Below are 13,622 nucleotides of genomic sequence, written 5' to 3'. Positions count from 1 at the left end.
CATACAGAGCCTGAGATGCAGATTCAGGTTTCAGTGATTATGGAATGAACGCCCTCAGAGGGGAGACTAAGTGGGTGCCCTCGGAGTCAGGCAGGGATCAAGTGAGGGTGCTGTGGCTGCCAGAGTCATTTCAGCCTGATCCCAAGGCACTCAGAGCACAAAGGGACCACAGAGCTGTGTCTCCAGGATTTGGCATTGGCTGTGGGCAGCTCTGGAGGATGAGGCACAACCTCCCAATCAACAGCATGACTGGGAGGGAGGCCAGCTGTGAGCTGTGAGCAGCCAGGAGCTGACTATAGAGGAGACCCGGGTGTGACATCAGCAACATGGGTTGCAGTCGGTCTGTAGACTGAATGCTTGTGTCCTCCAAAATTCCTATGTTGAAATCCTAAACCCCAAAGGGATGGTACTTGGAGGTGGGGCCTTTGAAAGGCTCCACACTCGTGATTGGGATGAAGGCCCTTATGAAAGAGACTCTGAAGAGCGCCTCAACCCGCCTCATGAGGACACGGCGAGAAGATGGATGTCCATGAACCAGGAGGCTGGCCCTCACCAGACAGCGAATCTGCTGGCATCTGATCTCAGACTTCTCAGCCTCCAGAACCGTGAGCAACACCCCTCTGTCGGGGCATTGTTATGGCAGCCCAAACAAACTAAAACAGTCAGTGTCCACTCCAAGGCCTTGAAATCAGGCTTTTGGCTGGGTCCATGGACCCACTGGCTCTGTTCCCACTCTCTGGGGCCTCAGAACACACCCACATGACAGTCCCTGCTTCTGAAGACAAGGTACTTGGACCCTGCTGGGGGCCTCTGAGTGTCCCACGTGGCCAAGAGGCCAGCCTCAGCGGGTGGACACTTCCAGATGACTCGTGGGCTCCTGGCAGCCCCAGAGGTTGTTGGATGGCCCCAAACTCTTGTCGTTGAGGGCTGTCTGCGGGGATCCCAAGGATGCTGTTTTCTTAAATGTGAAAGCCGGAGTCGAATATTAAACTGTCTCAGTCATCACTGTGTTCCTGACAAGTCCACACAGGAAAGGAAATAGTATTCACATGAAATATTGACACTCCACATTGTGCTGCTGCTCCTGACGTGTGACAGGTTGTTTTTGTTTGTTTGGGGTTTTCTTTTTTATTTTTCTGAAGTGGATTACAAAATGCCCTCCAGGGAGGAAACTACTCATGGAGAAACTGCACGCCCCTCCAGGCTGTCATCTCGAAGAACGGGGTCGCCATGGTTGGGGAATGAGTGGCCCAGAGGGCCCCACAGATTGGGGGCCCCTCTCTCTAGGTCCCGGGCCTGGTTGGGAGCAGACACCTGCTCCCACCTCACAGGCTGTGACAGCCGTGCTCCCGCCCACACCAACTGCTTTCCACCAAGCAAGTGTTCTTTTTCCAGATGTAAAGTCGGCACATTATTATTATTATTACTATTTTTTCCCAAGTACTACCAGCTAACATCTGCTGGGAAAACTGGTTTAAAGAGTCCTCTGTCTGGGATGCTTCCTACACTCTGGTTTGAAGAAGTCCCTAGTCCCTTCCCTGGGCTCCCTCACCTCCACCCCCCTGGGAAGCCTCACCTCCAAGGGGACAGTGATCAGGGCTCATGTCATCACTGCTAATGTACCCTCCCATGTGGGGGCACTCTCTTTTTTACCATCACAAGAAACCCTTGGGTCTGCACTACTACGAATCCTTTAGACAGCAAGCCTGAGGTCAGAGTGGCCCCGTCACCCACACATAGACCCACACGGACTGCTAAGTGGCAGGCAGGACTTTCACCCGAGCCTGTCTCCTGTGAGAGGCTGTGTCCTGGCTGTGCCACTACCAAGTGCCAGTTCAGGGGGCCCGACCCTAGCTTGCCAAGTCCAAGAAGACACAGCCTTGTTTTCAACTTTTCAGCAGTTTTATTATAAAGAGATCGGAGAGAAGCACTGGGCACTGAGACAGACACTTGCCGGGGCCAGGAAACAGCCGCAAACAACGTCAAGAACCAAAACCCAAACCAAACCCCGAGACCACGCACATGTTAGGGTAAGCTGCAGCTTTGTTCTCAAGGCTTCTTCGTCAATAGACAGATGATGCCATGGGCAATCTTAAATAGATGGATAGACGGTTTAATGAAAAGAGCAGTCCTCCGAGGTGGCCACACACTGTCCGGCTGTGGCTGTGCGCGCAATGAAATGGTTTGGCAGCTGCTTTTGTGCATGTCTCCCTTAAGAGAAAACTTAAAAAAACATGTGCTAAGGGTCATATAAAATCCTTTTTACCTTAAAGGAAACTACTTTTGTCCCCCACAAAATAATCTTACAGATGTCTTCAGCACAGTTCTAGAACACTTAGTCAACTACTTACACGGAGCCAACAGTTCATAGGTCATACGCTTTTGTTCACACTGGAAAACCGATGTGCACGTCTACGGCGGGGCCGGCGCCCTGGCCCATGCATCTGGGGTGGGTGTCTGTTGGTAAGCTACCCCACCGGGGCAGCCCACGGGAGCTGGGGCTGGGGCCAGACGTCCAGACACAGGGAACTGTGCGCAGGGCAAGGAGCAGGGTCCAGTCACCCTGGAGCAAGCAAGTCAGCGGGCAGAAGGTTCCTGCAGGTTCTTTGGGCTGGCGGCGGGCGGTGGGCTGCCCCTGCAGAGTCTGGTGGGAGGTCGAGGAAGAGACTCAGCCCCAGGACATGGGTGTGTCACTGCTCTCTGAGATCAGCCACCCTGCCTCCGGCCAAGGCCTCTTTTCTGCTGTCAGCCCTTCCAGCGAGCCTCAGGGAGGGGAGGGGAGGCGAGGCAGGCTTAGGTGAGGTAGAGCGATTTATCTCTGGGGAGCAGGCTGTGGGAGAGAGGAGGGGCTGTCAGAGCTGCTGGGAGTCCCCCCACCCAGCCCGGGGAGCACCGGGACCCCTGCACTCTGACCCTCTACCCCCACCCTGGGTTTGGCTGCCCCTCCGGGGCAAACAGGGAACACATGGTGGGCCTCCCAGATTGTCCACCAAGCAGACCCAAGACCCTTCAGGAATACCAGCAGGGGACTGCCCTCTCCTCAGCTCTAGGGAAAGGACAGCAGTGTGTCTGTCCTTTATCAAAGCCCATGCCAGTATGACCATTACTCTTATGTTGGTTTTTAATTACAGGGTTTTTATTTGTGTATTTGAAACTGAATTAAGGAAGGATAGGCACTTAGAGAGAGAGAGAGAGAGAGAGAGAGAGAGAGAGAGAGAGAGAGAGAGAGGGAGAGAGAGAGAGAGAGATGGGATCTCGCTATGTTGCCCAGGCAGGTCTTGAACTCCTGGGTTCAAGCAATTCTCCCACCTAAGTCTCTTGAATAGCTGGGACTGCAAACATGTGCCACTGTGTGACTGGTCACTTTTTTGTTTTTAAAAGAGGGCGCTGCTGTGGTCTGGTCTCTACACTGGGTGCCAAAGGACGGCCTCAGGCAGCATGGACATTCTGTGATGTCCACTACGCGCGCCACTGTGTGACTGGTCACTTTTTTGTTTTTAAAAGAGGGCACTGCTGTGGTCTGGTCTCTACACTGGGTGCCAAAGGACGGCCTCAGGCAGCATGGACATTCTGTGATGTCCACTACGCGCCTCCTCTTTCTCCAGTACTTTGACTTTTGAAAAAGAAAACTACAGTGAGAGGAAAGAGCTGTGGTCAGAGGGTCTGCCCCGGCTTAGGGTGCAGGGAAGGGAATTCCTGCTGAGCGGAGTCTACCCACACATGTGGAGTCTCTCCCCAGGTATGTCAGACATGGGGCATGTGCCCAAGGGTGTTGGTGAGCTCGGCAGAGGGAGGAGCCCATGCTGGGAGGCTGATCTAGGGTTGGGGGAGGCGGTCACCAAACATGAGTGCTGTGCCTCCCTGGACGTGAAGCTGTTGCAGGGACAGCTGCTCGGCGCTGCATTCCGCAGGTGCGGCTTTTGCCGGGGAACGGGAACCTGTGGGTGGGTTAAGGGCCGAGTGTGTCCCCTCCACTCTAGTTTTCCTCTCCTGCTGGCTGAAAGGAGAGTTCCCTCTTCCTTGGAGTTGGTGTGGTATAGATCCAGGAAGACTTTCTGGAGGAGGGCAGCGAGCATGAATTTGAGAGGCTGAAAGTGCAGGATGGGAGCAGAGGCCCAAGGCAGGAGGACCAGAGAGAAGGCTGTGATGCCAGAGTCTGGGTGTCCAGAGGGGACTAGGTTGTGGGGGGCGGGAGGTGTGATTCCTTGGGCGAGACAGGTGGTCCCTTCTCTGAGGGTGTCTCGCCCAGGTCTCCTGTCCTATGTTTTCAGCTGCCCTCTTATCCAGAGAACTGCCCATGGCTGAGGGGAGCTGCCCTGTCCAGGTGGCTACCCTCCCCCAGGCACAGCCCTCCCCTAGGGGCTGCCCACAGCCAATGACCAATGGATGCAGGGGTTCAAAAAGCCAGTTCCAGTCGGGGTGCAGTGGCTCCCCATGATCCCAGCACTTTGGGAGCCAGAAGCGAGAGAATTACCTGAGCCCAGGGGTTTGACACCAGCCCGGGCAACTTGGCAAGACCTTGTCTCTACAATAAATGAAAAACGTAGTCAGGTGTTGTGGCATGTGCCTGTGGTTCCAGCTACTTGGAAGGCTGAGCCAGAAGAATCACCCAAACCCAGCAAGTCAAGGCTGCGGTAGCCATGAGCGTGCCACTGCACTTCAGCCTGGGCAACAGAGTGAGACTCCAAGTCAAAAAAAAAAGTCATTCCCTGACCTCTGGCAGGACCCACTCTGCAGTACCGTTCATGCTCCATGGGATCAGGAAGAAGCCAGTCTCCAGCTGAGGCCACACCCTCATTTGCTCTTTCCTCCACCCATCCTGTCCTTCTTGTCCTCTTCTCCTACAAACCCTCCCTCAACATGTCATCAAAGGCACCCAAGCCCCTGCCATCTCAGGCTCTGCTTCTAGGGAACCTGGCCTGAGACATAGGACCCATCTGTCAATGTCACATGGACTTACTTGTGAAAAAAACCGGATGAAGGAGAAAAGCAAAACTAAAGATCAGCTTCAGCTTCCAAAGTGGGCCTCAGCATCAGGCCAGCAGAGTCCTGGGCCTGGCTCTGCTGTGTGTCATCTCCTGACTCTAAGCATTCCCTGAGCCCGGCTGACAGAGACTGCAGGGCCTTGCTCCGGTTCACATTCCCCTGGCTGTTCTCTTGTCCCCTGGCTCTCCCCACCCCACTCTCCCTGCGTGACCAGGATAGAGGCAGGACCAACGATAGGACAGGTGAGGCTGACCTGCAAGTGTTGATGCCACACTCCCCGCTGGGATAGCTGCTGTCCCAGTCTCCGCTGCTCGTGGGGTTGGATGAGCCAGGTGAGCGGGACCCCGAGCTGCTGGGGAACTCGGAGATATGCGGGAAGTCCTAAGGAGGGAGAGGAAGAGACGTGAGCCAGGGACAGACGGAGGGGTGGATGGTCTCTGGCAGTCCCGGGAGGGGGCAGGGGACTCCATGTGCCCAAGGGTGTCCACACAGAAGAGACACTTTCTCTGGGTCACATAGACTCCCTTCTCTGGCCACATACTCTTCCTTTTCCCAGCAGAGAAGCTTTCAAAATATCCAACTTGTCTTAGCTGAATCGGAAGGTGAAGAACTTTGTTATCTAGGCCTTTCCCTTTCTGGCCCTTAGTTTCCCAATCTTCAAAATGGAGTGACTGGGCTGAACGACCTTGTAAGTGAACCTTGCAATAATCTCTGTGGAATAATCAGTAGGGGTCAGGCCTCGAAAGCTTTGAGGAGAGCTGCTCTAGCAGAAGGCGCCGTGGCCTCAGCCCCTTGGGCCAGGGAGCTACAGTGGACAGGGAGGCAAGACGGAGGGCTTGCAATAGCCTAAGAATCCGCCTGGCAACTCGTCAGCTGCTCGCGGCAGCCAATACATCTCAGGCAAGGTCAACTAGACCCACGTCATAGGTGGTCACAGATGTGGGAACTGAGCTTAGAGAGGTCAGGCGCCAAGGCTGAGGTTTCATCACTGGTGAGTGGCAGAGCCAGAATGTGAGAGCCGCTCCCACCTTCCGACACAGGTCACAGAAGGGCTCATTCCTACGTTGCCCTGCTTACCTGGGGTCCTGGAGGCGAGGGGCTCATCGCCAGTTGCACCTGGAGTGCCATGGGGGCGGGCAGGACGGAGGGCTGGGGGGCTGGCGACATACTGACAGGGGGACTGAGGAGGGCGCCCTGGGTGTGGGGGGGCAGTGGCAGCTGCTGGTGCAGTGTGGGGCTGAGTGGGAAGGAGGGTGGCGGTGGTGAGGATGCGCTGAGGCCTGGGAGCAGCGACTTAGAGCCCAGGGTCCGGGCGAGGCTGGCGGGAGAGGCCCCGCTGCGAAAGGCCTGCAGGTCCGACGGCGTCAGGAAGGAGGCCAGGCCTGGCATGGCATACATGGGCTGCTTGGGTGGGAGCATCTTGGCTGGCGGGTTGGCCTGGGTGCTCTTGGTCTCCCCTTGGTCCGGGGAGCTCTGGAAGGAGACAGAAACCCGTCACTGGAGAAAAGGGTTACACCTTGGGCTGTGGACCCACCGACATGGCCCCTGGCAGGCTCTCTTTCCCCAGGGAAGAGCTTTGAACTAACCAGAGATAACGCATGGTCCTTAGTACACTTGGATCTGAACATCCAACCACCCCTGCTGTTATCCCTGGAGGACTCCTCTGTCCAAGGAAATCCACATTCCTCAGCCTGGCCGGTGAGACAGCCCTGTTCCACCAAGCCATCCTCCATTAAAGCTCCTCCCGGCCTCTGTACCTTTGCATGTGATGTTCCCTGACTCTGAACACCCTCCTACTTGGCCTCTTGTGGCCCAAGTCAGGTGCCATCTCCTCCATGACAACAGCCTCCAGGACAACACCCGCCCCCACTGCCTGCACATCCACACCACACACCACCTCCTGTGTTGCTGGCTAACAGAGGAGGCAGAAGAGGCAGAAGAGCGTGGTGGCGACATGCCATATTTTGGGGGTGGCATGTCCTGAACCCCACCGGCGGTCAGGACTAAAGGCCAAATTTGAAAACTGGCAAAACTGGGTGTGAATCCTAGTACAGCCACTTTAATAAACCGGGTAATTTCAAGCAAGTTGCTTCAACCCTGCTGGGTGTGGTGTTCTTGTTGGAAGAATTCAATGAAATGAGATGCATGTAACTTACCCAGCGTGCGCCTGGCACACTGTAGGTGCACGATAGATGTGACCACATAGGTCTGACCCACCCTTTCCAAGGCCCGTGGTGCTGGCCATTCTCATGGGCCCCCGATCTTGCTTCATTCCCCAGTGGCTCTGCTCTTAGCAGGGCTGTGCCTAGGGAATCCAGCTTTACCTTGGAGACGAGGCTAGCCCTGTAGGCTGCCAGAGCCTTCAGATATTCCTTCTTCGCGGCTTCAGTCTTCCTCTTATAGGCCTGAAAGACCCAACACATGAGCAGCACTGGGGAGGACGTGACAGAGGCGACACGGGGCAGGGGTCTGGGGTAGGAAGGCATGGACTCGAGGGTCATGCATGGATGAGAATGCTGGGTCAGTCACCCTCTGGCCCCTTTCTAGGAATACTGCACAGGGATGATGGAGACCAGGCTATGCCCCAGTTCCTCAGCCAAGTTGCTGTGTGGCCTGGGCCATGTGCTTCACCTCTGGGTCTTCAGGTCACATCAGAACAACTGACTCAGAAGGACAAGGCCCCTTGAAGCCCCCAACTGATCCAGCACACTGCAAATTCCTTAATGCCCAACCACCTTTGCATCCCAGAATGAACACTACTTGTTTGTAACATTCAATCTGCTAATATTTTTATTAGGCATTTTAAAGTTAGGTTCTTAGGTTGTAGGAATGGCCCCTGTTTGTTCACACCTCCTTGTGTCTGTGCCTTTTGGTAGAACCCTTCCCAGTAACGTGGGGCTCGGCTTTGTGTGACTTGCTTTGGCCAACAGGACAAGGGCAAATGTGACGCAAGTGGAGACTATAAAAGTGCTCATGTATTGGGAGGCTTGCCCTCTCCCGGCTCTTAGAACTCTGAGTTGCTATGTGAACAAGCCCAAGCTAGCCTGCTGGATGATGAGAGGCACATGACCAAATCTGGCCCCACTGCTGCAGCTGACAGCCATCCAGCTCCCAGAAGCAGAGTTGCCTAATTTACTGCAGCCAATTGCAAACACATGGGTGAGTCCAGCCAATTGCAGCAGGAGAACCATCCAGCTGAGTCCAGCACAACTCGCATACCCTCAGAATCGTGAGTTGAACAGATGGTTGTTGTTTGAAGCCATTGAGTTCTGGAATTGTTTGTTACACACTCAAAACTAATTGATACAGCTAGCATCATTATATTTTAGTGCCAAGATCACATTGTGTATAAAGACCTGTGAAGGCTTTCTTCTTTTTTCTAAGTTCTGGAATTCTAAGCTCTGCTCATTGATATTTGAAGGGACTTTCCCATCAATCAGCTAGGTTTGGAACTTCTGGGGAGAAGCACAGTTTTTTTTTGTTTGTTTGTTTCCTATAATCTTCTCAATACAACCTCCCTTGGCTACTAGTGTATTAATTATTAGTAGAATAGGAATATAAATAAAATTTTTCATTGTGATTTAAAAAAAAACGCAACTAACAGGCAGCCTTATGCTTAATAGTGAAACATGAGAGGTAATACAAAGAAAGTAAAAATGAGGCAGGTTAACCAGAGCAGTTTAGATGTAGATAGATATGTTTCTTGCAGGCATGTCCAAATTAAAACAGGGTAAGTGTTCAGGCATCTTTCCTATCGGTACACGACCTTCACCCAAATGACCAGGCACACCAGATCTGATCACCTTGCGGGCTGGAATGTGGATCTACCAGCGCAATAAAACACAGAAACCATAGGGAGTTACCCGAAACACAGCTATGATGTTCCTAAAAAGCTCAAATCTAGTTAGCCCATAATTTTCATTATTTAGAAGGTCCTTGTGACTTTAGGAGGTAATCAAAACTCATGACCAGATACCTGCAGCCCTCTGCTCTTAGCTCATGGTTTGCTTAATAATCACTGTAAAAGTATATAAAACTTCTTTTCAAAATCAAGCACATGCCCTCTCTTAAGGGCCCCATGCTCTTCCCTGAGCATGCCTTTTTCTTTGTAACAAATTCTGTCTTAAACTATGCCTTGGACTTACTCTGAAATTCCTTTCTGTGGTGATGTTAAAGAACCCATGGAGCAACACCCCACCTGGCATCAAGAAGACCACTATCCTCACCATTATTTAACATCTTTTTCTAGAAGTCCTAGTCAATGTAACTGGGAAAAGAAAACAAATTAGAGATATAAATATAGAAAATGATGAGAAAAAATAGGGAGATTAAATTATCATCATAATTTATAAAAGAGATATAGATATATGGGGCAAGTATATATACAATTATATATTATAATCGTTTATATATTTATATTATACATAATATATAATATATATTTTAAAATATATATCTTTTTAACCCAGGATTTAAATTTTTAAATGAACAGAAATGAAAAAAATAGTTTAGTTTAGCTAGGTGAAAACAGTTTAGCCAGTTAAAAAATCAATCTGTTAGAAAAATGTGAAAAAAAACGCCATGTTAATGTGCTGAGTAAAAGGAGAGATACACCAATTATTGGATGGAAACGAATATACACCAAGTTCTTTGATTTAAAAAATACACCGGAAAGGTCCATGAAAATTAATAGAACACTCAAAAACAGAACCAATGCAGAAGGTGTCCCTGGCCTGTGCTGGATGGGGTCAGATGGACCATCTGGTAGAAGGAGCAGGCAGGGACAGAAGACCTGAGGTCACTGTCCCTCCAGACTGTAGATAAAAGGGAAAGGAAATTTCTCCGCACCCCCCCCCGAATAAACCCATACCTGCCAGTGAGACCAATACATGAAAATGATAAACATTCCTACAGCAGGAGCTGGTGGTGCCCTACCCATAACCCCTGGCCCTAACCACTGCCTTACAAACGTGCCCACTTCCTAGCACCCAGAGCTGTACCCTCTCTGGGAATAGGTGCCTGGTACACGGCAGGCCAGAAGTCCTGGAGTACTAATGTCCCCTGAGCAGCTCTTAATCAATGACTGACAGAAGCTAATGTCCACATGGCACCCTCGCACCCCAGACAGAATGAGTGCAAGGCACAGCATGTTCTTCGCTGGCTCCTAAAGCTCCCCGACGGCATGGAGCTGCTGTTGCCCATGAAACTTCTTGGACAAGGCACCCCTGATGGCTCCTGACGTTTCCCTTCCTCACTTCTCCACTACCCTACCAGCAGATTGGGGATCATCTCACAAATAAACTATTGGCACTCTAATATATTCCAAAATGATTTAAAATTTTAGAATATGATCAAGGAGGCTTTTCAAAAACCCACCTGGCCCGAGGCTGCGGCTCTCCCGTGTCTCCAGCTCAGTAAATGACATCTCCACCAACCCAGAACAAAAGCCAGATCTAAGAAGGAGTCTTCGAGGACACACTCTGGGTCCCCACCCCACCCACATGGCCCAGGCCACCATCATCTCCCCACTGGGTGACTTTGCAGACCTGCCACAGCCTCTCCCTCGCTTGTGCAGCCAGGCTGGCGTCTCCCTTGCGTAAAACTGTTCAGAGGTTTCCTCCACTCTCAGAATGAGGACCGGCTCCTGCCGAGGCCGGCACAGCTCAGCTTGGTCTGGTCCCTTCCCTCCTCTCCAGCTCCATCTCTTCCAGGGGACTCTCACTGCCTCCTCTCAGGCTACCCAGGTATCCTTTTGGTCCCCAGTACATGTCAGCCTCCTTCCTTACCAAGCCTCTCTGCCTGGAACTCTTCCCCTCCCTCAAGGGAGTTCATCTTCACGTCTCACCTGGAGACCTGATCCCCAAGAGTATGTCTGCTCCCCCTGTTTCCACTCCCATGTACTATGTGCCTTCCTGGTATCCGGCACAATCACAATTGTCATTCTACATTTACTTCTCTGTTTATTTGATTAATATCTTGTATGCCAACAGCCCAGTTGAGCCTCCTGATTCTACAGATCTGAGTTCAAATCCTGCCTCTACCCCAATTCATGATGGTGACTTGAGTTCAAATCCTGCCTCTACCCCAATTCATGATGGTGACTTGGGCAAGTCAGTTAGTCTCTTGGTGTCTTCACCTCCTCCTCTATCAAAATAGGAAAGCAGTGGCTACCCCACAGGGTGTTATAAGGACACAGCAAAATAATGGAGGCAGAGCCCAGCACAGAGCTCAGCTCAGACACACGCTCAGAGAATGGTAGGTAGCCAGTACCCCTGTCTCACAGTATCTTACAGATAAGAAAACCGAGGCCCAGAGAGGTGAGGTGGTCAGCCTGAGGTCACACAGCAGATAACAACATTTGCCTGTAAGCTTGTGCTGCTCTTTATCTCCCTGAGGCCTTTAGAAGGGGCCACAGGCACTCGGTCAGTAGGACAGGGAGCTCTGGCCTGGGCTCCAGACTGTTTTTTGTTTGTTTGTTTTTTAGTTGGAGTCTCATTCTATCGCCCAGGCTGGAGTGCAGTGGCACTCACGGCCACCCCAGTGTTGACCTCCTGGGCTCCAGTGATCCTTCCCCCTCAGCCTTCCAAGTAGCTGGAACTTCAGACGTATGTTATCATGCCCAGCTAATTCCCCCCCTTCCCCCCACCCCCAGGCTAATCTTTCTATGTATTGTAGAGATGAGGTCTCACCAAGTTGCCTAGACTGGTCTTGAACCCACGGGCTCAGGCAATCTGCTCGCCTTGGCCTCCCCAAGTGCTGAGATTACAGGCTGGGCCACCAAGCCTGGCCCAGACTTTTAGGGTTGGAGGGACAAGATGGATGGGGAAGCAGGGTTCCAGAATGATCAAGTCACCAGAAAACACAGCCGGTAAACAGCAGCACTGAGAGAAGCCTCGTTTCCCAGTTTACAAAGGGACAAGCTGAGCCCGGCAGAGACTCTGCAAGGGTGTCTAGTCCCGGAGGCTGGGCCTGGCTCCAGGCCTTCAGAGCCTGCCCTTGGTGCCGGAACACCAAGGCTGGGGCGGCCCCGAAAGGGGTGGAGGCTCACCTGCTTCTGTTCCTCTCCCAAGCCGTCCCACATGGAGGCCACGATTTTGGACACGTCCCCAAAGGTGGCGCTGGGGTTCTGCCCCTTGATGGCAGCTTGGGTGTCTCTGAAGAAGAGTGCGTAGGCAGACACGGGTTTCTGCGGCTCGTTGGGGTCCTTCTTTTTCTTCTTCTTGGGGTTCTTGGCCTTCCGCCCCGCGTCCGCGGCGGGTCTCTTGTCTCCCGATATCTGCCCAAGTGAAAGAAGCCAGAAAGCCAAAGAAGCCCAGGGTCCTCCTGCCACAGGGGATCCTCACAGCCTTGGGCCGAGGTGGGCTTTCCCCGACATCTGTCCACCTGCTCACACACTGGCAGTGATGAGGGGCTGCCTCTGTCCGGGGCCCAAACACCGTCAGGCCGGCCACCCACCAGGTGGGAGAGGCAACAGCAGACGCGCACGCGCCCCCCCCCCCCCGGGTGTCTGTTCAACTCACTAAAGAGAATCAGCATGACTGTAAAGTTGATTTGGAGAAATGCCGGAGGGAGAGACCCAAAGAATGCTGGAATTAGATCACCAATTTACACGTACCACTGGTCGGTGCCCCACAGAGCAATAAAACAGTCGCCTTTGGGACTCTTCATCTTTTCTACTGGACAGAAATCATTTGCATCTCTACAGGGCAAAATTAATTTGCCTTGTAATCAGTCAAAGATCATTTACTTCTCTATCATTTTTCTCCCAAGGTAACATCTACTCTTACAGATTAGTCAAACCCCCTAATCAATAATGAAGAATGAGTGCCGCAAAGGTGCATTTTCCTAGCGCCAGGCAGTTCTTCAGCAAGCCTGTGAGACAATGCTTTGGTACCACATTGACAGGGCAATCACGGGGGGGGGTCTATTTCCGAGTTTGGGATGTATTTCCCTTTGTGATCACAGACAACCCCCAAAGATTAGCCCGGATGACACAGGCTGGTCTCCTCCACCCCGTTTCAGCTGTGCGACTTTGGGCAGGTGGCTTGGTCTACTGGACCCCTGGGAGGTGGCTGGAGGGCATGAGGCTTATGTGACCATCACTGGGTCAGCCCTGAAGCCACTGGCTTACCCTGGACAGACTCCAGGACCACATTTAGGTTTCCAGGATGGGATGGGGGTTGGGATGTCCACCCCAGATCTCAGTGGGTCTCTGCTAGGACCCTCAGGTCCCTCAGGGACCAGGGACCTTGGCCAAAAGTCCTGGATTCTGTAGCGAAGACTATGGCTCTATGTGCTAATAAGAAGGTGAAGGTGACACCATGAACTGATGAGGGAACCATGGGCCTGTAGACACAATCAGCCCTCCGTGACTGGGGGATGGAAAAGGGCCAGGTCTGTGGCAACAGCGGCTCTGTTCCTGAGACTCTGCAGCCAGCCTCTCCAAGCCTGTCAGCACCTTGTGAGGCCTGACTAAGGTAAGAGATGAAGAGGCATCATGTCATCGGTGAGGACCTGAACAGACGTGGCAGTGCAGGGAGTGAGGACACATACACCGCACCACATCTGCAACCACCTGGGTCTGAATCCTAATTCTGTCACTTACTAGCTGTGTGACACTGGGTAAGTTATGTGAC

General features: G+C 52.5%; 1 protein-coding gene across 2 annotated transcripts in view; it reads right to left on the bottom strand.

Annotated features, from left to right (window-relative positions):
• Positions 1–1,880: 1,880 nt before the first annotated feature.
• Positions 1,881–13,622, bottom strand: part of TOX2 (TOX high mobility group box family member 2) — a 113,774-nt gene continuing 102,032 nt past the window's right edge. Inside the window, exons 6-10 of one of the 2 annotated variants that reach the window (XM_021715934.1) lie at positions 12,035–12,262; positions 7,311–7,391; positions 6,064–6,459; positions 5,240–5,367; positions 1,881–2,644 (exon numbers count right to left, since the gene is read on the bottom strand). In XM_021715934.1, coding sequence (XP_021571609.1) covers positions 2,578–2,644; positions 5,240–5,367; positions 6,064–6,459; positions 7,311–7,391; positions 12,035–12,262 — 900 coding nt within the window. In that variant the 3' untranslated portion in view covers positions 1,881–2,577. Of the gene's footprint in view, positions 2,831–5,239; positions 5,368–6,063; positions 6,460–7,310; positions 7,392–12,034; positions 12,263–13,622 lie in introns of both variants that reach the window. The other variant, XM_021715930.1, reaches the window with a different exon arrangement.

This window comes from Carlito syrichta, unplaced genomic scaffold (genome assembly GCF_000164805.1).
Source record: "Carlito syrichta isolate Samal-C Ts95f unplaced genomic scaffold, Tarsius_syrichta-2.0.1 Scaffold103336, whole genome shotgun sequence".
Classification (NCBI taxonomy): Eukaryota; Metazoa; Chordata; class Mammalia; order Primates; family Tarsiidae; genus Carlito; species Carlito syrichta.
This window is presented reverse-complemented; position numbering and strand designations above follow the sequence as displayed.